Source organism: Camelus bactrianus, chromosome X, assembly GCF_048773025.1.
Source record: "Camelus bactrianus isolate YW-2024 breed Bactrian camel chromosome X, ASM4877302v1, whole genome shotgun sequence".
In the NCBI taxonomy this organism is placed as follows: domain Eukaryota; kingdom Metazoa; phylum Chordata; class Mammalia; order Artiodactyla; family Camelidae; genus Camelus; species Camelus bactrianus.
The window spans coordinates 4743908-4771792 of NC_133575.1; the positions used below are offsets into that span (position 1 = coordinate 4743908).

At 43.3% G+C, this 27885-nt stretch overlaps 1 protein-coding gene across 14 annotated transcripts in view; it reads right to left on the reverse strand.

The window, feature by feature from the left end:
* The window catches only part of PNPLA4 (patatin like domain 4, phospholipase and triacylglycerol lipase), a 72654-nt gene that overhangs the window by 5290 nt on the left and 39479 nt on the right, over positions 1–27885 (reverse strand). For 2 of the 14 annotated variants that reach the window (XR_006728037.2, XR_012504615.1), the window contains 2 exons: positions 4585–4818; positions 3356–3433 (listed from right to left, as the gene is read on the reverse strand). The exons of 1 other annotated variant lie outside the window; for it this stretch is intronic. Coding sequence is in view for 10 of the 13 variants with exons in the window: in XM_010963973.3 (XP_010962275.2) it covers positions 18459–18536; positions 19107–19340 (312 nt within the window). In the remaining 3 variants the exon portion in view is untranslated. Of the gene's footprint in view, positions 1–3355; positions 3434–4446; positions 4819–8903; positions 11013–13542; positions 18537–19106; positions 19341–27885 lie in introns of those variants that run through there. 11 more of the 14 variants (XM_074359115.1, XM_074359116.1, XM_010963975.3 and 8 more) reach the window with 8 other exon arrangements.

Here is a 27885-nt window from a genome sequence, read left to right on the forward strand (position 1 = left end):
GGGGTCTTTTGTAAGGGCACTACCCCATTCATGCGGCTGCACCCTCACGAGCTCATCACCTCCCAAAGGCCCCACCTCCTAATGCCATCACATGGCAGGGGGCTAGGACTTCAACATCTGAATTTGGGGGAGGGGGGACACAAACATTCCATCTACAGGACACATTTTAATACTATTAAGCATTATTATGAGGGAATTAGAATGCCACAGCAATATTAATTTCCCCATATCGTGGTCATTTCTTAGAGAAATACAATGATATTTTTATAAAATTTTAATATGAAATAGGTGTGCGTTCTGGTGCCCCGTCCTTGCTATGTAAGAAGATCCCAGTTTATTACATAAGCAAAACTCAGGCACCATGACACTGTGGGACTTACGTTTGCATCTCGGCTTTGGTGGGAGGGTGCTGCGACAGAAAGGCGTTGAGCCCTTCGCCTCTTGGCTGCCATTCCACCCGCTGTGGATGGAGATCAGAAGGCCTCGGGAACTATACGTGAACCACTCAGCAGAGCGTAAGGCAAACAGGCCTGCAGAAGAGCTACGGCCGTTGGCCACCCTCCAGGGCCACGTGTGGGCTGCACTGAAGTCCCTCCCCTGTGTCCTGCACCCAGCCCGCTGCAAAGCTCCTACTGTGTGGTCTGGAGCAGAGTGAGGAACGGCTGTAGGGTTGACACTTGGACTGGGCAGGTCGGGGGGTGATAAGTGACGGTGCCGACAGTCCGGCCGCGTCTAGTGCATGGAGAACCTAAGCGTCGTATGCAGTTAAAGTCGGTCTTCCCCGAAACGGTGAGGCCTTTCACCATGTTCTTCCCTTTATCTGGACGTCTTTTATCCTGTCTTCGGGACCTCCGTCCCACCAGCCTCGGACTTTCCTTCTTGAGGAAACAGGAACAGGCCCCAGCAAGTACTGATTAGACGGCACAGGAACGTGACAACTATGAGGGACACGGGGCTCTTCTTGACATGCTTCGAATGGCTGTGCTCACAACTTAAGTTTGTTTTTGTTTCTGCTACTGCTGCTCAGAATTTGCTTCCTTTTTCTTCCATTTCCTTTTAGTGAGTTTTCTAGTTTCCCCTAAAGATGTATTTAATCATAGATACTGTAGCACGTAATTAATTTCTATTGAGTATGGTCTCAAAATACAGAATGTGTAAATGCAAGGTCTACTGTTTTCCATCAATGACTTTCTTGGCAAATATTGAGTTATTTACCCACAGAGCAGGAAATACACACAGCCTCATTAATCTCTACTCTGCCGGACCCAAGGCCCCCTCCTCCCAGACTTCAGTGTGAAACTTATTGAGTATCCAGTCTAATACATTATTTACAGAGCACCATTGATTTATGCCGCTTTTCCTAGGTCAGAAGTCTGGTGATTCATTGGCCCCATATGCAGTTTGACTGCAGGAACAGCTACTGTTTGTGAGAATACGGTTTCCCAGTGCCCGAGACTGCCGCAGTGGGTTTCATGCGCTAAAGCTGAACAAGAACGCTCTGTGGGTGTAATAACCCAAAACACGTGTGGACCATTTGGCGGCCAATAAATTCTCTAAGTATAGGGTAACAGCGGAAGAGAAACTGCAACAACTATTAAAGTGAAAAGGAATCAGAAGTTATTTCATCACCAGTAGGCAATATGGATATTTCCAGACCTTTTGACAATAGAGTTGAACAGAGAAGTAGGGTATGTCCAGAACAATCTCCTTTTTTTTTTTTGGACAAGTGCCCATTCCTTACAAGAAGTCCCCAGGAAACTTTTCTACTATTGCTTTCTTGTGCTTGTCTTAAAATACTGATATTAGCTCATCTAACTTCCTAAAGGTATCTGAACACTTGAATCTTGACTAACTCTCTGTATTTTTTTGATGTTTGAAAATTTAAGAATAAAAGAAAAATAGTTCAGAAAAAAATGCCGAAATTTTAACATATACGGAAAAGAAAGGCTTAGTGGCCGTCTGGGGACCCATTTTCTTTTCTGACTAAAGATACTGAGAAAAAGAAAGAAAGGAGACCAGGGCCATTCTCCCCAGAGAATATCAGATCACTATCAGACCTCTCGGCAGACGCTGAAACGGTGGTTCCTAATGGGAGAGTCCGTATCTGTCCACTTCCAACAGAATGTAACTGGCCTACCTAGTATCATTTGAGTTTAGGGACATCCTCCCCAGGAGCTGTTGCAGAAGCGATGTAACTAACTGAGCATAAAAGGAGATGTTTCATGCAAGCAGTAGCTCCCTTCTGTGTGGAGGATGTTCCCTTAACTCAGTAAGAGAGCGCGTATGTTAAACCAAGGGCAGAGTGTCAGAGGAAACAAGAACAGATTGCCTGTGTGGGAAGGCAAGTCTGCAGTCATCAGCATCCAATTATTAGTGAAGTTCCATGCCAGGTAAGACTTCACAGTGAATCTCATTTGATCATCCAATGCATCTTACCTTTATGCTGATTTTATTTTAGTAGATATTCCTCACCTTTGTCCAGAAAGATGTCATATTTTAACATTTTATACCGTAATGCTCACCTAGCTCTGTTTGTAAGAAGAAAGTCTCTAAATTAATGCACAAAGCATCCAACTTTAGAAGACAAAAGAAGAAACAGCAGAGACACCTTCCTTTAAGAATAAATTTCTGTTCCCTCTGAGTTCCTTTTTTAGCTCCTTTTTGTTTGGCTTGGTCTATTCATCGTGTTAAAACTTACACTGTTTGGTCATCCTGAACTGACCAGTCCACTTCGAGAGTGACACTAAAATGTCAGCTTGAGCTTTAGTCTTCTTATGGTGGACTTCACAATACAGTAACTCAGTAGAGACCATGGATTTTTGCTATGGTACCACCAGTCAAAGCATCCAAAGTTCTTTCCCTGTGGGTTGATCTGTTTCTCGAGAGAGGAATTCTGCTGTCAGCTGCTGGTAGACAGATGGGGAATGAACTGGACTATTGATGATTTTGAATGAAGAATTTAACCTAATTTGTAGTTTTCAAGGTCAAGAAACTCTACCTTGACATAAAAGTAATCAGTAATCACGTTGCTATGGAACTTTGTAAACAGAAATGCTTGAGACTAGAAGCCAGTGGAGCAGCACCTTCAAAAACCCATCAGAAAATTATTCCTCACCTGGAATCCAATACTGAGCAAAATTATCGATCAAGTCTGAAATGTAAGTATTTGCAGATACTGAAAAATCTCAAAAATATTCTCTTTTCTGAAGGAAGTACTAAAAAGTATGCTTTACCAAAAGAGAAACAGTTGAAGGTAAAGACGTAATGTCTATGAGAGAAGTGTCAAGATGAGAGAGAAGCCAAAGAAATTGCAAAAGTTAATGTGAAGAGAAATATCAGTATGGGAGCTACATACCATGTCTGGAGACAGTCTATCCAGTGGTTCAAGATGACAAAGATGTGTCTGAATATTTTTGGGAACAGATGTATGCTTCTGTGGGAGAAATTGGTTATAACTCAACAAGAACTAAATAAAAATTAGGCAAGCTTATAAGTAAAAACAATTACTAATTCCAGGAAAACCAAAGAGCTGTACAATGAGCATGCAATCACTGTGCATTACTTGGTTTGGCTGTGAATAATAGATAGACAACTTTAATAATATAAACAAAGTATACTGAATAGCTAATACCTGTGATGGTTGTATGAAGGTAGAGATAGGAGAAGAAAAGTATTTGAGGGGAAGTGGTAACAGACAGAAGTCAATAAATAATAGGTAGATAATTTCTAAAGCTGAAACATTCAAAGGTAGCATCTGCTTGCTATTTGAAAAATAGAAAGTAAATACCTGAAGAAACAGGTAAAGTAATTTAAACAGCATGACTCTGGATTCTAGAGGTGGAGAAGAGTGATGGGAAGGATTGCTAGTTTTCATCAAAGTGCAAGCAAGACAGTTTTATTAAATATATTCAAAACTTTACGATAGATTTAAACTAAGCGTTTTTACAAAATGAAAGAGATGGAGACATTCCTGCTTTCTAGAAACACCTCAGCTTCCAACTTCTGCCTGGCTTTTCTGCCACAAGAAGAATGACTCGCAGAAGGATGCATTCATTTTGGGGCACCGTCTAATGGTGTTTTTCTCTTACTCTTCCTGTGAGTAGGCACCAGACGCAGGTATTTTTTTCCCCCTACGCTGCCAAAGGAATACACGCACTGTCATTTGTAAATGTAATAGTTTAATTTGCATAAACTTTGAAAGTGTTGTCCCTTTTAAATGTTGGTGCCATTGGGCAAAACTGTGTCCCTTTGTTCTAGGAAAGCTCTCTATTGAGAAAGAAAGTCTGTCAAAATCTGGCCTCACACTTTCTCAGGTTTCATTTTTTCCACACCCCTCCCCCCCGACTGTTTCCACCTTGGCCATGTTGAAACTGTCTCCAGGCCTTTTCATACTGTGCACGTACATCAAATTCCTCTGTTTACCCCAAGAGAATGAAAAAGTTAGAATACACTTGGTAACTTTTTAATCCTTCAAGACCTATTAAAACCAAGATTCCGGCAGATCAGTCTGGTCAGTCTCTGCCCACAATACTACAGTTCCATTCCCTCTCCCTTCCCTTGAGGAATTAATACTTAACCACTTACATGATTTCCTTTTTCAACTGCGAACCTCAAAGGTAGAGAAGTATCCTTAATCGTCTCTCTGTTCCCGGGGTCAGCTAGCACGGTGGCAGACAGTTAGCAGAGGTGCAGTTCATGAGTATGAAGCGAAGGAGTGGATGCTAAGGAGGTCAGCGGACAAGTGAGCAGCCCCAGTGTAGTGTGAGGAGAGAGGGGTTGTGGTTCTTGTACGTGTCTTGTCTGTCCGGCCACTGCTGTCTGCAATGTCCAGAAACAAAAACATTAAAAAAGACTTACAGTGCCCCAGTTAAACCATTGTTCAAAGACTGTTTTTCTGAACAAAGAAATGAATTAGCTCCTTTATCAATTTTCAGAACATCCAATTTGATGCTAAAACGTAATGCCATTTTAATGAGATGGTTGTCATAGTTGAGGTAATAGTGTCTATCCACGGAATAAAATTGTTTCCATAATGGAAATCAAGCAAAATACCACAAGATGTGTGTGCTCACTCAGACTGAACTTCCTGAAATGCTTTTCTTGAGTTCCCATGATGTTTGACACTGTGTCTGTCTTCGCCGTACAATTATCCATTATGCAGCCGGAGTATCAGTGATAAAACTCGTCTATGAATGTTACGGAGAAATTACGTGCAAAGTTCTCTGAGTTGATTGTGAGCTGTTGTTAAACTTGTCTGGGTTTTTAATGCGTGGAACGGAATGTTGAGTGGTGGCACTTGCCAAAGCCTACAGGTTTACAGGGCGGTATGTGCCTTGTCCCATCCGAGCAACGGAAGCTGGAGTGTTGCCCTCTGCCTGCCTTCTCTTTCACTCCCGTCGCTGTAAGTGCGCTGAACCAGGGGCAGGGTGGGGGGCTCAGTGTCCGCTTACTTTTATATACTCAGCGCCGATGCGCTGGCTGACTGCTGCTTGCTTTGTGCTTGCTTATTGTTTTAATGAACCATAAAAGAGATACCCAAGCTCTACATATGAAGAAAAAACAAATATTCCAACATGTTACCAGTGGTAAATTAAGAGTAGGGAGAGCACAAGATAGCTTACTTTCCTTCTTATATTTCAGTATTTCTTCATATTTCTAAACGTTTTTTAAAAAACCCTCTAAGGACCTTCTACTCACATTGTAGCTCAGCTGCCTCATGGACATCCCCTGGGAGCATCTCAGAAATGCAAATCCTCGGTCCTCTCCCCGGAGCCACTGAATCTGAATTTCCATTTTAACAAGAGCCCCAGGTGTTTCATGGCGCGTTTAAATTTGAGAAGCACCACTCCAACAGGTTTTGTCTTAATAGCTAGCAAGATAAATGTCTCATTAGAACGAGATGCACTTGGTATTGCCAGCACGACTTTCAGTTTTCTTAATATAAATTCAAAATACTGAGAAATACTTGGTGAAAAGTGTCCCTGCCTGTTTTATGAGCCCGTGGAGAAGGTCACATCTCAGACAGAGCGAGCCATGTGGCTTTCTGGGGAGGAGCGTTCTGAGAAGAAACGGGCGTCGCCCATGCCTTGAAGGGTGACTGGAGTGTTCAAGGCTCAGAGAAGGGCTTACAGGATGCCTTGGGATGGGTGGTGTGAACTAGACTGTTGAGAATTCACAGAAGAGGGTCATGTAGGGCCGCGGTGCTTTTCAAGGACATGGATGTTCACTGGCAGGAGAGCGGTGACCTGCTGCAAGGCTGGATCCGAGGCTGGTGTTACCTGTGCTGTGTGTCTCTGCCTACGGTGGTGGCAGTAGGCTGTACGAGGGAAAGCGTGCAGCGAGGACTCCAGGTACAGTGTGACTGCTGTCCTCCAGGAGAGCAATGATGGTGTTCTAGAGGGGGAAGTGGAGGAAGCGAACCTGTGTGTGCTTGGAAGACGGGTGCCATAGGACTTCATGAAACAAGGGGTGAGAGGGTGTGAAGAAAGAGCTCAGGCAGTTTCTGAGTCTTGTGTGAGTCGAGCTGACACTAAGATGGACAGGGCTGCAAGGGAAGTAAGGATCTTTTCTTCTTCCGTGTGTGTGTGGTTATGACATTGGTGAAGTTTGAGGGCATCAGATTTTGATATGTTGAGATTAAGGTGAGTGGTTCCTTCTTTCTCATGGTTGGATAAGCCGTTTGTGACAACAGGGGTGGACCTTGAGGGAACTATGCTAAGTGAAAGAAGGCAGAGGAGGACATACGGTAGGATCTCACGTATATGTGGAATCGTAAAAAGCAGAAGTGACAGAAGCAGAGCGTAGACGGGTGGTTGCTGGGGCTTTCGGGGCTGGGGAAATGCGGGGATGTTGGTCAGACATTTCCTGCTGTGAGATGAGTAAGTTCCAGGGTCTAACGGACAGCATTGTGACTTTAGTTAGCTGTACTGTTTTATATACTTTGAAAGCTCTTCATAGAGGAAATCTCAAAGGTTCTCACCATAAAAAGGGAATGTAACTAGGTGATGGAGGCACTAACTAACCCTGTCGCGGTATAATCATTTCGCTGTTATGTATGTGTATCAAATCATCAAATGTACATCTTCAACTCACATAATGTTATATGTCAGTTATGTCTCAGTCAAGCTGGGAAGAGAGATTGAGATGAGTATTGTGTATCCGTGTAGAACCATTAGGGGAGAAGAGCTGAATGCATGAATCTTTCATTTAAGTGAGAGATACAGACTGAAGATAGAAATATCATCAGCATAGAGGTGGGGTTCCAAGACCTCAGGCTGGATGAGATCCTGGAGGGAGTATCTGTAGATAAGAAAATAGAAACATGTGAAGGCGAAGACGGGACCCTTGCATCGTTTACAGGTCGTGAGGACCAGAAAGCAGACAGAGGAGCCTGGGAAGAAGCACCCAGTGAGACAGGGAGGAAGAGGGCGGAGAGCGAGGTGTCAGCTTCTCACTCAAGGAGAGCTTTCCAAGGCGGGAGAGTCACATGGTGCTGGGAGGTCCATGGGATTGAGTGTGGCGTCGCCTACAGTGTCCTTGAAAAGACCACTTTCACTGGAGAGGTGTGGAGAAACCCTGGTTTAAGACAACAACGGAAAAAAGAAATCAGGATAACAAAGGAGTCATTGTTCCCAAGGGGCTTTAATGTCAGGAGGCAGCTTTGGGGCAGTTGGTGAAAACAGAAAATGGGAAGAGAAAGAGACTTATTTTCTCCTGTTTTGAGGGGGTCATGATGGGAGAGTCATGGTCTGTTGGCGAGGGGAGGGGTCTAGTTCAGCCACACTATCTCATAGAGACCGGGAGGGAGGGAGAAGTCCATTCTCACGTGATTTCTTCAGATGGGAGCGTGCATGTCTGAGTCCACGGGAGGGATGGGTGGCTGGTGTAGGCATTAAGGCCGGTAAGGGGGTGGATTGCAGCCAGAGCTTGAGGAATCTGTCTCCTGCAATCCCTCTCCAGCGAGCATGGGTTTTCCCACTGATGTAGGAAGAAGGGCACGAAATGACGCCAAGGATGCGGAGAAGGACCTGGGCTCCTGGACACTGCAGAGAGGAGAAGGTAGACTCCTTTGCTCTCTGCCATTCCGAGTGCGGTCTGCAGACCGGCAGCAGCAACATGGCCCGGCAGTTACTCCCTCATCACCGACCTCTCCCGCAGGGAGCCAGCCAGAATCTGCACTTTATCAGGAGGCCTAGGTGACCTATAAGCTGTTCTCAGATTTGCACACTGCATTCATTAAGGCAGATTTTAAGAATCTGCCTGCCCAGGCCACCCTCAAGACTGCTTCCTTGAGAATGTCTTGCTGGTGGGACCGTAGCATCAGTATTCTTCACAGCTCCCCCGATGACGCCAGTTTTGATGACTGAGTGTTCCCGGCATGTGGACAAGTGAGTGCACTCGGGAAGGCCCCCCGGAAGGTTAGTGGTCCTGTGTCTGTGGACTGTTGAGTGTCTCTCCAGCTGCGCACGACTGCACAAGTGCACATCTGGAGGGGACGATGAGGTGGGTCTAATGACGCTCAGGGTTTTGCCAAGTGACTCAGAACAGGAGGTGAGGTTCCAGGTGCTACCCTGCCTTCGCTGTCCCACACCCACCTCTCCTTTCCCAACAGGAACAGCTCCATTTGTAACTGTTCTCCCTGTTTTCTGGGAAAGGTTTGAAAGGAAGTTTTGAAGAGTCGAGTGTACTGCTGTGAACTATGCTTTTTTTTTTTTTTTCTTTTTTCTGTATTCATCAGATTTTCTCATCAGAGTTATACAAGCGTCTGGTGATACAATGGACTCCCCATCCTGTGTGTGTGTGTACATGTATACACCGGATTAATTATATTTTATTGTTTGAGCTTGAATAAACTCAGAAAACTCATCAGGAAATCTATGTGACCCCAGAGCTGTGACTATCAGTTCTTTTTTTTTTTGGCTTTCTTTCTCTTTTTCTCTTTTTTTCTTTTATTGATTTATACGCATTTCCAACTACCTCTAAAATCGTTTATTTAATTTTGGTATTTTATACTTTTGAAGGATATTCTCCACCTTTCTAAACATTTCCAGTTTATCTGTAGGGATCTGTACATAATATTGCCTTACAAATCTTTCATCTCTTCTCTGCCTCTGTCATACTCAGCTTGCTTCCCACGCCTAATTTTGTTGATTTCCTCTTCTGCCATCTTTCCTGCTTTTTCATTAAATTTTACAGGGTTTTGTCTACTTTACTGATTGATTTGAAGACTAATTTACTGGGCTTATTTATAATAAATAAATATGCTCAGCTGTCTTTTTTATGAAATTAAAATACACACACAACTAACATTTTAAAAAGTATTTTAATTGAAGCATAGTGGATTTACAGTGTTGTGTTAGTTTCTGGTGTACAGCATAGTGATTCAGTTATATATATATATTTTTCCTATTCTTTTCCCTTATACATTACTACAAGATACTGAATATAGTTCCCTGCACTATTCAGTAGGACCTTGTTGTTTATCTATGTTGTATATACTAGTTACTATCTGCACATCTCCAACTCCCAATTATCCCTCCCCTCCTTTCCCCTGTGGTAACTGTAAGTTTGTTTTCTATGTCTATGAGTGTTTCTGTTTTGTAAATAAGTTCATTTGTGTCTTTTTATATTCCACATGTAAGCTGTCATAGTATATTTGTCTTTCTCTGGCTTACTTCACTTAGTATGATTTCTAGATCCATCCATGTTGCTGCAGGTGGCATTTTATTACTTTTTTATGGCTGTGTAGTATTCCATTGTTGATGTATACCGCAGCTTCTTTATTCAGTCATCTCTTGATGGACATTTAGGTTGCTTCTATGTCCTTGTTATTGTAAATAGTGCTGCTGTGAACATTGGGTTGCGTGTACCTTTACAAATTTGCGATTCCTCACGATGTATGCCCAGGAGTGGGACTTCTGGATCATGCAGTAAATTCAAGTTTTTAAGGAACCTCCGTACTGTTTTCCATAGTGGCTGCACCAATTTACATTGCCACCAACAGCGTTAAGAAGGTTCCTTTTTCTCCACACCCTCTCCAGCATTTACCATTTGTGGACTTTTCAATGACGGCCATTCTGACTGGTGTGAGGTGTTTACGGGAGACAAATTAGACTGCATGTATAGGAACAGGGAGGAGAAGCAGCTATCAGAGACAGCCTGTGTAGTACTGGATGGCTCTCTGCGAAGATGTTTCCAGTGCTTTGGCGTGCAGGGGCCACGCACCTACACGCATCTGCGCGGGCCTCGCGGTGCGCACCGCCGTAGCCATCTGCTCTGCTTGCTCTTCTCAGTTAGGCAGTGGAGGAGGTGAAGGAGGTGGAGATGGAGTTAGGGAGCCGGGAATTCAAATTCTCAGCCTGTCCGTTTGCTTTGTAACAAGAAGCACATCCCTTATCTCCTGAATGATTCCTCATCAAGAAGTTTGTGTGGAAGGCAGAGGCAGTCACACCCACCCCGCAGGGATGCTGAGGTGACCATGATAAGGAGCAGGCGCCACCTCAGGAAGCTGCCTGGGTGTCAGTGGCTGCTTTACAAGCACCGCTTATTATACATTAGCTTGCTTCAGTCCTTACTACTATGAACAGGTTATTTCCAAATCCCTCAATGTGTATTTTGTGTATTTACCTGACAGTCTTTGCATTTTCTGGAAGTACCATTGGTGGATTAAAGGCCTGAAAGGGTTTTAAATAAATAACCCTTCTGAAAGTTCAATAGTTGATATGGTAAACAACACTTGACATTATAATACCACATTTTCATAGATAAAGGAAATCATGTTGTGTTGGTAAGCGTTCATTTTAATGCTGTGGGGGTTCAGCATCTGTTCCTCAGTAACGGTGCCTAAGAGTGTAGCTGTGGAAAGTCACGTAGCCCTTTTAAACCCAGATTCTTTGAAAGAAGTAGGCCCCGAGGTAGTGATTTTTCTTCTGTGCATCTACATTACTACGAGTTCCCAGAAAATGGTCACTAAAATCACTTTAATATTTTGCAGTTCAGATAAGCAGCGCTGCCTGAGAAAAAAAATTAAAGGGAAAAATTGATTCAGATTCATTTACTATATTTAAGATGAATTTTCCTTAAAAATGATTTTACTAAATTTGTAAGTTGAGTATATTCAAAGGCAATAAATTGGTTTAGAAGAAAGGGTTTTCAATATTTGGCATTACACTAAATTGTGAAAATTTGGTTGTTTAATAAATAGACCTGGAGCCACACAATTTCATATACATCAATTAATTAAATCATATTATTCACATTTAATCTGTCAAGAGCAGGAAAATAGGTTATATCCTCAACTGTCACGTTTCTATTAATTTGCCAATTTTTTTTCTTTTGTTGATTCACATTGTCCTCAATTTCCTACTTTTATCTATAGTTTGCTGTGCTTTTTCCATTTTGTTTGCTTTTCTTTTCCTTTTTATAACTAAGCTGAAAGAAGAGTGAATCTTACTGATCTTCTGTTGGTTTGCTTAACGTGGAAAACTTTTATGAGTATGAATGTGTCTCTAACTCCACCTTTGACCTCATCCCCTTTGTGTCAACATTTACCCACTTGTGATCAACATCACCGCCAGTTCCCGCTGAGCCACTTCCCCCTCGTGCTCCAAGCACATCATGCTTCTACACGAGACGGATCAATGAATGCCGCTGATGTTTTGTTTTCCTCTTTAACCCGACATCCAATTTATTCATTTAAAAATATTTATTTATTGATGCCTTCCTTGAAGGCAAAGAAGTCAGGGGAAATAGCGAATATGTAAGCGAGCATTGGAATAAAAAGATACTTCTTGACCAAGACAGTGTAGTGCTGGCAAAAGGACAGACAAATGGGTGAAATGGAACAGAGAGCTGAAAGCAGACCCTCACAAACGTAGTCAGGTGGTCCTTGACAAAGGAGTCAGGGAAGTACAATGGGGAAGAGAGTCTTTCCAGCAAATGATGTGAGAACAACTAACTGGATGGCCACATGTTAAAAAAGTGAATCTAGACACAGACCTCACTCCTTCTAAAAAGTCAAGTCAAGTCATAAACCTAAATGTAAAATGCAAAAACAGAAGCTTCCTGGATGGTAACATAGGAGAAAGTCGAAATGACTTGGAATTTGGTGATAACGTGGTAAAGACAGCACCAGGGTACAAAAGAAAGAATTGATAAGATGGGCTTCATTGATATTAAAACTTCTGCTCTGCAAAAGACTCTCTCAAGAGAATGAGAAGACAAGCCACAGGCTGGAAGAAAATTTTTGTAAAAGATACATTTGGAAAAGGGCTGTTATCAAAAATATACAAAGAACTTTTAAAACTCAACACTAAGAAAACAAACAATGGGTAAAATATCTGAACAGACACCTTACCAAAGAGTGTATACAAACGGCAAATAATCGTATGAAAAGAGCGTTCTCCATCACGTCATTAGGCTATATTGCAAAGTAAAACAAGGGGACAGCACTACACAACTGTTAGAATGTTGAAAAGCCAGAACAGTGGTCACACCAAGTGCTGGCGAGGGTGTGGAGCCATGGGAACTCCCCTCCATGGCTGGCGGGGATGCAGAGCAGTAGGTACAGCCATTTCGGAAGACAGTTGGATGGTTTCTTACAAAACTAAACATCCTGCCACCGTATGAACCAGAAAGTGTGCCCCTCAGTATTTACCCCGAGGAGCTGAAATCTTACATCCATACAAGAAACTGCAGCACGTGGGTGCCTGCAGCAGCTTTATTCACAACTGCCCAAACGGGAAGCAACCAAGGTGTCCTTCGGTAGGGGATGGAGAAGTAAACTGTGGGCCGTCCAGACAACGGAACGTCACTCAGCAGTAGACGGAGATGAGCCATCAAGCCATGAAAAGACATGGAGGAAGCTGAAATGCACATTGCCAAGTGAAAGGGACCAACAGGGACAGGCTGCACGCTGCGTGACTGCAATCTGAGGATATTCCAGAAAGGGCAAATCTATGGAGACGTCTGAAACACAGCGGAGTCGGAGGGAGGGTATGGCTCAGCGGGAGAGCACCTGCTCAGCATGCATGAGGTCCTGGGTTCAGTCCCCAGCTATTTAGGCATTAATTAACTTAAAAGCTGTGGATTCTACTTTAAAAAGATATTTCAGCTCAGTGTTTTGAAGAAAATGCCTGCAGCTAATATAAAAGGGTGTAGGTAGAGGGGGTGAATTTTAATGGCTTATGGCTGTCCTAAGGGTATTTAAACTTCCCCTTTTGGGGTGAAAAAGGCTAATTTCCCATCATTTGCCGCTGCTATTTTGGTGAGGGTAGTGTCATTACCATACTGTTATCAAACTGTGTGTGTGTGTGTGTGTGTGTGTGTGTGTGTGTGTGTGTGTGTTCGTGTTCAGGACAAAGAATATTTTCAGAATCATATGTTTAAAAACTTAGTTTAACATCCTTTATCACCTAACATATAATCCTTTTGGTGAACGAAGGTGCATGCATACACTTGCAAAAACAGAAACAGCCTTGTCTGCCCCTGGGACGCACCATTTAATTTGTATCTATTAACAAACATTACTGATCACAGCGTACATATTCTCTACATTTTCTTTTATTTCTGTTGACTTCTTCTGTCAAAGTCTAGGAAATGAAAACAGTTATCTTTGCATTTCAAAATACATTTTGTTAAGTACATTTCAGATATATTTGGATGCTCTCATTCAGCTCATAAATATTCATGACTGATACCTCCATTGACGTTTAATCCTAATTGATGGGTGCTTTCAAATTTTGTCCTTGACATATTTTAGTATCACATGTTTGAGCAAATCAAACTCTGTTCCATCTAAGAGTCCTTGTTTTTTAAAGCTTCTTTCTGTGCAGATGGAAGTGGGTAAAGAATTGGAACATTCACTTTTTATGAAGTTGAAAAAAGATTTTGAAAAAAAGATAAAACTAGACAGAATTACTTAAAATAAATTTCAGATTATTACAAATAGAGAAAAATGAAAAAAGAGAGGAAATGCTATGAATAACCTTTCCTAGGGTGATTAAAATAAGTAAAACATCAACCAAAACACTAAATGCAATACCACTCCACGTGCACTAATTTTGAAAGGAAATGAATGGCAGAGTCCAGCTCAAATTAAAAAACAAAAAAGAGAACTAATCAGTAAAAAAAACATTGGTATACACATTTCTTGCTTAAGAATACTGATGCTTAATTTTTATTCAAAATGCTTTCAAGTGTCTGATAAAATCGTGGTTCACACTGTACTGAATATAATTCAACCTTAGAGCTCATTGTACCATGACATGTCTTGTTTTATCACATTTATATATTTCACTTAGTATATTGGTAAATGTTAATATTTACACTCTTAGAGGTTTAAAAATAAATGCATGTGAGTTTAGTGTTCTCAAGTCTAGGATGTGTGCAAAAGGCACATAGATTCCGTTTCACAGCCATTTTATTGGAAATAAAGGTCAAAATTACATACACATGGACAAGAGCAGTTTTGAAACAGATTCATGAGATTTTAGGAGTAAATTCTAAATTTTATCCCTTAAACATCAATCACATAAACTTTATAGACTTCTGTTTCAAATTTGTGAAATAAACAGAGTCAGATGGTTGCTTCTGTAAATTCACTTGCTTACAATTTAAATACTTTGCCTAACAGCCAGTAGACCTTCTGTGTTGGTAAACGTCTGTCCTCACAGCAACAGAGTGATGGTGAAGATGGTCCGGTGATGGGAAGGGGTCACCCGCTGTGCACACAGCTCTCCTGGGACTTGGCTTTCCAGCTCATCATGCTGAACTCGGAGTGTCCATTTTTTAAAAGGTAGGATCGTTTGAGTTTTGCTCATCGTTTGTTGTCGCATATCCATGCCAGGGTTAGATGGAAATACAGTAAGAGCTTAATTATGTTGCTTCCTATTTTATTATTTTCCTTTAGTTTGTAGTAGTAATGAAATGAAGCACATGTCTGAATTTAGCAGAGACACTCCCTGATAATGACTTCCTTTAGGCATCATTGAATTCTCTCATTTAATCAATACTTTCATTATTTTATGGAGGGCTTGGTAAAGCCCCCTGTTCTTGGTGTGCTTGTGTATCTCCAGGCTTCTTGTTTCAAAACATTAGTTCCTGTCAAAACTATTTACATAATTTTAAAATATTGTAAAGCTCCACGTTTATTTCCTGTTACCATACTGTCTTGACAATGTTAGGGAATATCATTATTTAGATCTGAAATCTTGACAAATGACCACAACAACTCTATTGATTCATTCCATCCCATTATAGGAAAAGACGTGATTGGTAGTAATGATGCTGAGCTTGTAAACCGTCTTCTCTTGAGCACACGTGAGCCCTGGTTTTGCCTCTGTTTCAGCACCTGGTGTCGGATATAACGCAGGTCCGTACACCTGCCCGAGGCCACAGCAAAGCCAAAGTCATGGAGGTATCCAGGGACATCTTCCTCCATATTCCTTGCTCGCACCCACCGAGATGTCATGGAAGGAGATTCACAGAGACTGTGGAATCTCCACTGGTGAAGCGTAAGAAATTTTTAAGAGGGAAAATGTGCTTTTTTGTTTCTCTGACTTAGCAATAAGGTTTTCACCTAAGAAGAGATGACCCTCCCTTTTCTCCTTGAAATGTTCCTTACGTTTCTATGGAGTGAGTTTAACTAGTTCACAGACAGTTCTGTTTCCCTCCTGAAGTAACAGATGAAGATGTTTCCTTCTTGTGTAAGTTTGTAGCGAGCCTCTCTGTGACAGGCCCTCCTACCTCTTGTCTAGGCATACATCTTTTAAAAAACAAAGGCGTCAGAGTTCTGCAAACTCAACACCGCCTTCTGTTACAAATCATCTTATACTTAGAGGAATTTGAAACCTATTTTTCAGTTCAGTTCTTCTGTCCTTATGTGAAGGTGACTTCAGGAGTGAGGTCTGTGTGCTGTAGAGAAACAGTTGATTGGCATTTTGGTCCCCAAGGGTCCTAATGGCATTTTTAATTGAAAAATCTACAGAGGCACTGATCCATATTTTAGGATGAGAGGAAAAAAGGAAGCCATGTCGGCCTGGGTTGGTGTCCCTGCTTTGAAGAAGAACCTGCAAACATTGTTTTACAGGACAGGGAACCAGTTTGTTGCGCTGCCAACTTCTCTCATGTTTTTCATTCTCATAACAGCTTCAGAGTAAGTCCTATGTTCATCTGATAGATGAATGCATTTAGGTTTGGGGTTTTTTTTTTTTTAATTGTTAAAAAAATTTTATTGTTTTAATTAATCTTTTTAGGAGGAGGGGTAATTAGGTTTATTCATCTGTTTATTGGATGGAGATGCTGGGGATTGAACCCAGGACCTTGTGCATGCTAGGCATGCGCTTTACCGCTGAGTTAGACCCTCCCTCTCAAGATGAATACATTTTTGTTCAGGAGATGGCTTAGAGTGAAGCAGAAGCTAAGAGAGGATTAGAATTTGAGTTTGTCCGTCTGTAAAGTCCAGGCTCTTGCTTCTGTCTTTTCTTTTATTTTCTGTCAGAGAATAAATATGGTTAACTAGGCAACTCACGTCACTGGACGGTTTGCAGGGGTTTGCAGACAAACCACTGAACCCTATCTGTTTGTCCAGGAGAGCTATAGAGGACAGAGTTAAACAGATAAAAATAGCAGTCATTTGAGAAATCCAGATTTAAAAGAGGAGTAAACGCACCAGGCAAGATGATGTTTGATTACGGTACGTAATGGATTCCTGAAACTCTTAAATGTAATTAAAGATATAAAAAGGAGACAGGGAAACATAAAATGTCACAAATATGCAGTTCTGTAATTAGTTGCTTTTTTGAGACATAGCACTAGTTTCAGACTCTTGTCCATTAAAAGAAGAAAAAAAAAATCAAAAGAGGAGAGGCAGCTTTGGAAGACAGAGATGAAGTGAATGTGGAGCCTGAGGCAGGTGGTGGTGACTGCGAGCCTGGGGAGAGGGGCGGAGGGCAGAGAAGTGCCGGGGGGGGGGGGGCTTGCAGGAGACCCTCTGAGTGACAGAAGTGCTGTCAGGAGCGCTGGGTAAACATCACAATTTTACTGTCATTTTAATAAAACTGAATACAGTTCAGCTGCAGGCGCTGTCCTGGAGATTCAGTATATTTACCTCTATTTTGCAGCGAGCAGTGACTGCAGAACTTGTGTGTGGCAGTACCGTCAAAAATGAAAGCAACGCATCTCTTGCTGTGCCTGCGCTGCTAATGCGCTCATCGGACGAGACAAACGCGCCTGCGGCTCACGGAGAGTCCAGTTATACTAGGTTCAAGATGCCGACGCAGCAGGGCGCCTGGAACCTTCCAAGACTTTCTCCCGCTTTCAGAAGTCACACGTGCAGAGTCACAGAAGCATTCCTGGAAGCGAGTGCTTTGGCGTTGGTCAGTCTCACGATGCGGGTGGTCACTACTGTGAGGTTTTGACAGTCACACCCCTTCCTCAAGGAGGCATTTCGTGGAAGGACAGTGGATCATTATATAAGGTAAGGAAGAAAAAAAATCTTAAAGATATGCTCCTTTTGAGGGGAAAAAATGTAATTTTTAATTTAAAGACACTATTGGGGGGGAGGGTACAGTTCAGTGGTAGAGCGCGTGCTTAGCGTACACGAGATCCTGGGTTCAATCCCCAGCCCCTCCTCTAAAAATAAATAAATAAACCTAATTACCTCCCCCCGCAAAATAAAAAAAGAGGACACTATCAGAATTCCAAAGCAGTGACAGTGTCTTCTGTCAGTGTGGTGTTGGAGAGATGACACTGTTTCTTATAATTCTGCTCTTGGGGAGATTTCTTTTCATTTTCTTTTCTTTCTCTTTTTGTTTCTAAAACCTTGGAAATCTTCCTAAACTCACTTCCCAGAAAATAGAAGTTCCCTGAGAACAGGGACCCAGTCCAACCTGCTTAGCGTACTCAGAGCTTATCAGCTTTAAAAAATAGTTGTTGGATCAATGAATAGAAATATCATCAAAATAAATCCGCTCATGCTTTATTTGAGTGGGTAAAAGATGATGTGATTTCATCGATTATGTGTTTCAACCTACGTGAGTTATTAAGCTTTGTATTATACGGAATTTTCTTGACCTTGAAGTAGTGCATGTTACAAAAAATAGAAACTTTTCACTTTTTTTGTCCGGTCGTCTCTCTCCTAACTGGATTAAAAATTCAACAAGTAACCACTGTGTGCAAGAGAAATACGTGAGAAGCCTATGAGATATTCTGATTGCTTGGCAATTTATAAACTGGGGAAAACGCTACAGAATCAAGACAGATTGTTGGTTGAAAAGGAAACAGCAGTGCACATATTTAAAGTGCTTGTTGGGCTCTGCTTGCTTTTCGGTGGGATGTGCTCGGGAGTGAAGTGACGTGTTCTCACTTGCAGGAGGAAATCGATGGTGAGCCGGCTCCGGGCTCCGAGAGGACGTGGAGTGACGAGAGCAGCTGCGGGGCGGGCGGCCAGGGCGCTCCGGTCACTGAAGCCGGTACACAGGGCGTGGGGGGACCAGAGTGCTGAAGTCTGGGGCCAGAAGCAAACATCCCAGTGGCACCTGAAATCCAGTGTGTTTCTGCACGAGACCGTGGCGTCAGGGCCGGAAAGAGCAGACAGCTAGCAGAAGCCACAGGCGGCAGGCAGCTGTGGTTGGGGGTTCCGGCAGCGGAGAAAGCCGCGGCGCTGGAGAGCCGGGTAGGAATTCGGCCTTCTGGGGTGCTGCGGCTTACCCCTGACGGCAGACTGGGGGCTCGGGGCCGTGAGGGGCTGGGGAGAGCCGTCGTGGGGGCCAGCAGGCTGGTGCGCGGGCCGTAAAGAACTTACCAAGACAAAGGATGAAAGTACGAAGGGGTTTATTAGGTGGCGCTGCCAGAGACGACAGCAGGCCACACGGAGGGGTGCCTGCGGGAGCCCCGAGGGCGGGCTGCGCTTGTGCACAAGTGTCTGAGTGGCTGACGTTGAGACGGTGGGGAAGGGAGGGGTCGTGAGGGAGTGGGGCGACAGGACTCTGCCGGGGCTGCGCCCGGTGCTGGGGGCCAGGCCTCCCGGCATTGCGCGCTCGGTCGTTACCAGGGCGGTCAGCTCACCTCAGGCAGCTATGTGTCACCAAGGGAATGCTCTTTGTTACCTGTGAAGGGCAGCACCTGGGCGCCGGAGGGGCCTTGGAGCAGGGGTCTGGCAGATCTCTGTGGACCTCACAGTGGTGCGTTCTCCTGGGTCTAGTTGGGGTAGATGCTTGTTTTCCCTGGACTCCACCAAGTGCCCAGAAGGCGTGCTCTGGGCCCTCTCCCTTCCGTCTCACTGTGGGGTCAAGACACATGCAATGTCTGCTGCTGTTGGGGGACCGAAGGGTAAGCTGTTCCTGTTGTGTGGGAGGAGGGAGAGACAGAGGGAGGAAAGACTATGATGGCAGGAAAGAGCACAGCTTGTATGAAAGTCTTAGTTCGTTCATGGACTTCATGCTCGAGTTAAAAGTGCAGATTACCCAGCTGCAAAACCAAAGTGTGTGCAAAGTCATTTCCTGTAATTGTTTTCTGGATTCCACAGTGTTGCGCGCCTGAAGAGCCCTCCCCGGAGTTTTCCAGACAGGATTCCCTGGAACTGAAGCATGCCTCACCTGCGAGCTGCCAGGGCTCTGTTCCCAGAGCAGACGAAACGTGACGCACTTACGGAACGCCGTTTAGTAAGACTTATTTCCAGTCGGAGCGCGATGGGGGCTTTCTACAAACGTGAGTTGTTAGCAGTCGTTTGGGGCTGTGACCGTATTCAGATGCACTCTGTGGAGAGCACTTCTCCTGAGAGTACCCCCTCAACACGGGACTTCCTGCCGCCGTACTTCATTGCTGAACAGCCCAGCAGGGACTTTCCTCTTGCTCTGTGTGTTCAGTTCTCACCCTTTCATTTTTCCTCCCTTAAATCCCGCTTCCTCCTCCCAGGGCTTTCCTGAAACGGCTCCCTGGGGTCACAGATGAGTTCCAGTCCTCTTGGACCTCTTCAGTCTCTGCTTGGCCTCTCTGAGGAGCTGGCTACCGCTCACTTCCCTGCACACTGGGATCACACAAGCCTAAGGGACTTTCCTCCTCTTTTGTTATGTCGATGGTGCCCCTGATCTGCAGGATCCTTGAGCCCCGGCTCTGTGCCTCTGGCCCAGCAGCTGCAGGCTTCTGACAGCTCCCACCAGGAGCGACCTGGCTGCCTCCCCAACCGGTTTCCCGCTGTCCCTTAATGGTTTCTCCTGAGGACACTTCACATCCCGTGCACAGGAACCTGTCTCCAGGAGAAGTTGATACGCCCCGTCTCCTGGTCCTCCATCTCGGCACGCCCTACAGCATCTTTCCGTCTGGTCCTCTCCTCCTCCTCCTCACTCCCATAGTTCTATCCCTCCAAGGCAGCACATCCCTGTTGAGTCCTCAAACCTAACCTTCTTCGCAGAACTCCCAGCTGGGTTAGTTTCAAAGCGGATGCCAACCATGTACAAAAGCAAATCCATCCTGTCTAGACCCGTTTCCCAAGGGCGTATTTTTGTTGTTCTTGTTAATCATGCCCTTCCTCTGCTCTAGCCCAAAGCAAAGCCGCCTCTGCATGCTGTGGTTTCAGTGGAACTAGGCTGGTTTAGTTCTGATTTTCACCGATAGGAGGCCCCACTTTAAAGATGGAAGCATCTCTTACGAGATCTTGGTCACCCTGTCCCCAGGGCAGGGCAAGGGCTACACTCAGATGCAAACCCACATTTGTGGTATCAGCCACTCATGTCTGGGCCAAAGCAGCTAGAAGGGCCCAATACTCACCTGATTTCTCTGGGTTTAGGCTTTTCCCCAAAATGACTGGTCTCGCAGTTCCACAGGGTCTTTGCAGCTCTTTGATGCTCTGAAGAAGTCTTTAAAAGTAACTTTGTCCAGGCTTTTTAAACATTCTTTTTGTTCAGGGTGGGTTGGTTTGAATGACCAAAGTGGCCTTACGAGAAAAGCCGTTCAGTGATTTCTCTCTGTTCTCCACTGTGACTCGACTTCAGAGTGTCTAACCCTGTCACACACTCGCTCATCTCTAAAACTGCTTCCTCACCTCTTTTCTCATTCCCGCTCCATGATTTCAGATTTACCTTCCTGAAATGTCACATTGACGCCCCCCTCCCTCCACGCTCTGGAATCAGCGTCTCTCCACTGCCCAGGGAGGCATCACACACTCCTGAGGCCGGCCAGGCCGGGACAGGTTGGTTTCCAGGACACGCCCTAGTCTTATCTCCCCTGGTCACCACCCTGCACGTAGAAGATGCTTCAGAGAAACATGACACATTAGCATGACCTCCTTCCAGATACCCCTTACATCCTGTTCCTCCTGCCCGGAGATGTCTTCTCCGGTTCGTAGTCTTCCCTACTTCTTCCCCAGCCAGTGCGTGTTAGTCCTTCCTTAATTTCAAAGTTTCCCTTTTTAGAAACCCACTCTAGCACATATGAATTAATGTATGCCTTTTTAGCAATGAGGAGAATTTTAAGGCAGTTGGGTGTCACTCTTACCAGGGTTAATTGGGCATTAACCTAATTAACAGGCAAGCAGGCCAGGTGCTTACAAATCGGAAGGAGGGGCGTAAGGGGTAAGACAAGCTGAAATAGAAGTGGGCTTTCAGAACGGACCTTGTGCAAGGTGTCAGATGCTGAGGGAGAGCAAATCCAGGTTTTAGAACTGCCTTCCCACACCTGTTATGAAGGAGAACGCCCAGACGCAAATAAGGACTGAGAATGTATTTCAGCACAAAATTAGCATGGGCAGAACTATCCTCCAAGTCAGAACTGCAGGCTGAATTGGTAAAGGAGAGTCTGCACTTGGTTGGTTGTACATTGTAAGCATCCACACGAGTCTTCTGGGACAGTGGTGGGGACTAGCAGATAATGCTTAACAAACTCAGTTCTTAAAGTCAGGCTAGCATCACACTGATACCAAAAGCAGACAAAGCTATCACACACGTATACTAAAAGGGCAAAACACAGCATTCCTCAACAAAATACTAGCGAATTGAACCCCACAGTACATTAAAAAGGATCATACTTTGTGATCAAAGATTTTTCAATATCTGCAAATCAATCTGATATACATTAACAAACTGAAGAATAAAAACCATATGATCACCAGAATAGATGGAGAAAAGGCTTTTGATAAAATTCAACATCCATTTATGATAAAAACTGTCCAGAAAGTGGGCACAGAGGGAACATACCTCAACACAACAGAGGCCACATGTAACAAAGCCACAGCTGGCATCACTCCCAGCAGCGAAAAGCTGAAAGCACTCCCTCTGAGACCAGGAGCAAGACCAGGATGCCCACTGTCTCCACTGTTGTTTAACAGAGTTGTGGAAGTCCTAACCACAGCAGTCAGGGAAGAAAAGGAATCCAAATGGGAAAAGAAGACCTAAGCCTGTCACTGCAGATGACGACGTAACGCTATACGTGGAAAACCCTAAAGACGCCACCAGACAACGACTGGAGCTCATCAGCGAACCTGGTAAAGGTGCAGAATACAAAGGTAACACACAACCCTATTCCATTTCTCTACACTAAGAAATTAAGGAAACAATCCCATTTACCATCACATCAAAAAGAATAAAATACCTAGGAGTAAACCTACCTAAGGTGGCAAGATACCTGTGCTCTGAAAAGTATAAAAAATTGAAAGAGGACACACAAATGGAAAGAATACTGTGTTCTTGGATTGGAAAAATACTCTTAAAATGACCATACTAACCAAGGCAACATACAGAGTCAGTGTAATCACTTATCATATTACCTATGGCAGTCTTCACAGAACTGGAACAATATATTTTAAAATTTGTATGGATACACAGAAGACTCCAAATAACCAAAACACTCTTGCGAAAGAAGAATGGAGCTGGAGGAATCACTCTCCCTGACTTCACACTACATTACAAAGATAAAGTCATCAAAACAGCATGGTACTGAGAAAAAAGCAGACACATAGATCAATGGAACAGGATAAAAAGTCCAGAAATAAAGCCACACACTTACGGTCAATCTGTGACAAAGAAGGCAGGAATATACAATGGAGAAAACAGTTTCTTTAATAAGTTGGTGCTGGAAAAACTGGACAGCTGCATGCATGTAAGTGAATAAAATGAGAACACAGTCTCTAGCATCATATATAAAAATAAACTCAAAATGGATTAAAGACCTAAATGTAAGAGCAGATACTATAAAACTCCTAGAGGAGATCATAGGCAGAACACTCTTTGACATAAATCGCAGCAATATTTTTTTAGATCAGTCTCCTAAAGTTACACAAATAAAAGCAAAAATAAACAAACGAGACCTAATTGAACTTATTATGCACAGCAAAAAGCTTTTGCACAGCAAAGGAAACTATAAACAGAACAAAAAGACAACCTATAGACTGGGAGAAAATATTTGCAAATAATGTGACCAAAAGGGATTAATTTCCAAAACATATGAACAGCTCTTACAGGTCAATATCAAAACAAAACAAAACCCCAATTAAAAAATGGGCAGAAGACCTAAATAGACATTTCTCCAAACAAGACCCACAGATGGCCAACAGGAATAGGAGAAGATGCTCAGCATCACTAATTAAGGGGGAAATGCAAATCAGAAGCACAATGAGGTATCACTCCACACCAGTCAGAATGGCCGTCAGTAAAAACTCTACAAATAATAAATGCTGGAGAAGGTGTGGAGAAAAGGGAGCCCTCCTACATGGTTGGTGGGAATGTAAAGTTGGTGCAGCCACTATGGGAAACAGTATGGAGGTTCCTTAAAAAGAGAAAAACAGACTTACCATACGATCCAGCAATCCCACTCCTGGGCATGTATCCAGAGAAAACTCTAATTTGAAAAGACACATGCACCCCAGTGTTCATAGCAGCACTATTTACAGTAGCCAAGACATGGAAGCAACTTAAATGTTCATCAACAGATGACTGGATAGAGAAGAGGTGGTGTGTATATGTGTGTGTGTCTACAAACATAAAAAAGAATGAAATAATGCCATTTGTAACAACATGTATGGACCTAGAGATTGTCACACTAAGTGTTAACATAAATCAGTCATAGATAAGAATACGTATACGTGGCATCTAAAAAATGATACAAATGAACTTATTTACAAAATAGAAATAGACTCACAGACGTTGGAAATAAACTTAAGGTTACCAAAGGGGAAAGGGTTGAGGGGGTAAATTAGCATTTGGGGATTAACATATACACACCTAGATATAAAATAGATAAATGACAAGGACCTGCTGTGTTGCACAGAGAACTATAGCCAATATCTTGTCATACCTCTGATTGAAAAGAATCTTAAGAATCTGAATCAATTTTCTGTACACCTGAAGCCAGCACAACATTGTAAGTCAAATATACTTCAATTAAAAGAAAGGAAACCCAGCTGAGCCCTGACAACCCAAGAACCATGAGGAATAATACAATTTTTTTAAGTCCAGAAAAAGTATTCTTTACGATCTCCAAGTTAGAAATATTAATTCAAGTATCGCACCATGCTGAAGACTTGTCGGTCACAGATACACGATCTGAATTAATGTAGAAACCTCCCTCTAGTTAGACACCCTTTGGGTGTGAGCAGAGGAAATCAGCACAGTAAAATCTCCTAAAAAAGATTAATCGCGGAGAAGCACAGCAACTATGTGGCTCAAGTATTTTGAGGACTGAGGATATTAGACTCTGCCTCTGCTCTCGTAATGACCAGCTCAGACAAAAGGCATGTGAATATCTCAGTCAAGTCTGCATCTGCAAACTGTAGGGTGTCTTACGTATCTGAAGATAAATTAGACTTGAAGAATCTTCCCACCTCCCAATGACCCCCACCCTCATTTAAACTTTAAAGTCCGTCATTGGAAAAACTAGAGTCAACTGAGCAAGTTCCAAACATCGATGCCAAAGCTGGACCTGTGAAAAAAATCAATCTTCGTGACATCTTTTGTGCAAAGAAGAGAAGCAGAAGGAGGCGGGCCTCCTGTGCCTGCATGTGGAAGAGGTGCTGAGAGAAAGTCTGCTTGAAGGCAGAGTAAGCTTCTGAGCGAGAAGGAACAAGAGTCTGCACACAGGCCACGCCAGATGCCCTCCAACTGGAGATCCCCGGTGAGAGAACTTCCCTCTCGGACCGATGAGAATGAAGGTGAGGTCGTGCGAGTCTTTTCCCAACACCCGCCCCTTTCCAGTCATGGGGCAGAGGTTTTCTTCTAGATGGAAATACCAAAAGGAATGTCACACAGCCCCCCCCCCCCCCACTACCACTAAGAAGCAAAGAAACACATTCATACAGAATTAAAATAGAACACAGAGCTTAGGGCCTGAGTTTCTGAATCTGGACAAAATGGATCCTTCGCATGATAAAACCAACCCACCTGAAGATTAATGTGTTCTCTGTATTAAAACAAGGTGCACTTCCTCTTGGTTTCTCTCTGCCTACCTCATCACCCAAGTCTGAAAAGACTGACACTGTCTGTTCTTAGTGAAGGTGGCGAGAACCGTGTTGTCCAACTGCTGAGAGTGTGTCTTGTTACCACCTTTTTTCAAGGGCAGGTTGCCTAGAACCTTGGGGAGTTTTAATCTGGTTTCCCCGTTGAGCTGGCACTTCAACCTGTACTGGTTTCTCCTACAGAAATACCTGCTGTGGACAAAGAGATGCACAGAGATCACAAAGAAGCTAAGGGACCCCGAACAGGCAGCGATCTGCTGAGTGTTCATGTGTTCAGACAAGGGCAACTTAAAAGAGTAAGTTAATTCAAAACATGATTGCTATGATATGCTATGAATGGGATAAAATAAAAGTTACACAGGAATATCTATTCTGTACAAAGTATGAACCAAATCTATTGTTGTACTAAAGAACAAGAGGTACTTTTGCGTCTGTGTATATACACGGAAAGAAACAAGCACCAAACAGATAATGAGTATTCCTCACCTCATGGGAGATGCTGTGACGACACTTTTCCTTTGTTTTTTAATGTATGTACAGATTTTTTTTCCAATGTGCCTATACCATTTTGAATGAAAACACCACGTAATTTTTAAGGAAGATCGGCTGCCACGTTTGAAGTTTCTAAAAACACACAGACTGCATGTAGTAGGAGGCAGGTGCTCATGGAATATTTGTAGCTTGACAGCCTCAGAGATTTTCCTGTATCTTTTTTTTTTTTTTTAATAAGTATTCTGACTTGTGCAGAGGAAGTAAACCACCTGAAACTAACATGTCACACGTTGTCAGGCTCAGAAACCTCTCTTTCTTCAAAATAACCCCAAGGGGAAAATGCATCAGCCCAAATAATAACAGTTTGGAAATGCTTTGCATGTAGAAGAGAAATGTAAAAATAAGTGACATTTTCTTACTACAAAATTCTGAAACATAATATTTTTGTAAATATTGTTGCAGATTATCTGGTGTCATGAAAGGTGATAAAATCCAGAAAATCCTGCAGAAAGCGAAGAGAGCTTTAAATAAGTGTGTTCATCAAAGGTATGAAGACACGTCATTTAGATGCCATCGCAATCAAGACACTAGTGAGTACAAAGCTAAGGGTAACTGACGTGTTGATAACTATGTACAAGAATTCAGTACCTTGCATAATTCCCGCTTTCTATCCTTCTATTTTTATCCATTTTCTACATTTTCATAAGCCATAAGTGAAAGTTTGTTTCTTTCCCTTTTTCATGCCTGTTCTCCCATAAACAACCTTCTACTGACAGTCGTTGGTTATTCAGGAAGAACAAGATGATGGGAACTAAAATGAGTCGGTGAGGGGCATTTTTCTTTATTCTCAACGTTCCATCTGCCTAACTGTATTTATGGCATGTCAAACACCTGTTTTTATTGCCAAGGGACCAATCTGGTTCTAAAGTCGCAGCCAGTGATGGCCTGGGAGGGTATTCAGATACCATTTCCCAAGCAAGGCAGATGGCAATCAAAAGTAACTTCACAATTTTACTTTTTACCACAACCGCACAAACCTGAAGAAACGCGTGGGGGCAGCACGGCCACGACTTCACGGTAAACGGTGCGTGGCCCGCGTTCAGCATGTGCGTGAGGGACGGAATGTGGAGATCGATAATCCCCACCTCACGGTGGTCAGTCAGAAATCAACCCCGAGCGCTCCGCGGTGGGCGAGCAACAGCAAAAGTTGTCTCTGAGAGCCCCGCGGACTGCACTTCCACAGGAAAGCAGTCCCCTTCAGGCCCAGCAGGGGCAGAGGTGGCTCCTTCCAGTCAGTGCAAGGACGTGGTACTCAGGGAGGCGTGTGATGAACTGTACTGAGAAGATGAGATTCCAGACCAACTGACCCTTGGGACAAAAGCTAGAGTTACTGAAAAATAAAAGTGACCAACTGTCGGAGGCAGTGGTTTGGACAGTTCCTTCCATAAAGGACAGCAGTTAACTATGAAAGCAGGACCCCTCTCCTGTTGAGTCATCAGCTCAAGGACAATCACCTTGGAAGGCGCCAAGACTTCTCATGACCTAGCCCAGTAATAAACTGATGGATAAAACCAAATCCTTCAACCGTGGGCAGCAGGAATGCTCTCCATCTTTAGGGTGTGTAGGATTATCAAATCACTGGACATGGATGGGTACAGGGGGTAAAGCTGATGAAAACAAGAGAACCCTAAAAATGAGTAAGAGAGTAAGAATATAGACAAGAAAAAAACCCATTAAATTTATTAGCACTTTTGATGTGATTAGCCTAAGTGAACCAATCCAGTTTTCAACAAATTTAATACTATGTGTGTATTCTCTGCTGTTTAATAGTGCTTAATTAAAGCATTTAAGAAAATCAAATGTATCAGACTGGTTTGAATTAAATAATTAGAAAGAAATTCATTAGGTGTGCAATCAATGTTTTAAGGCCTATGGAAATCTGTTTAATGAAT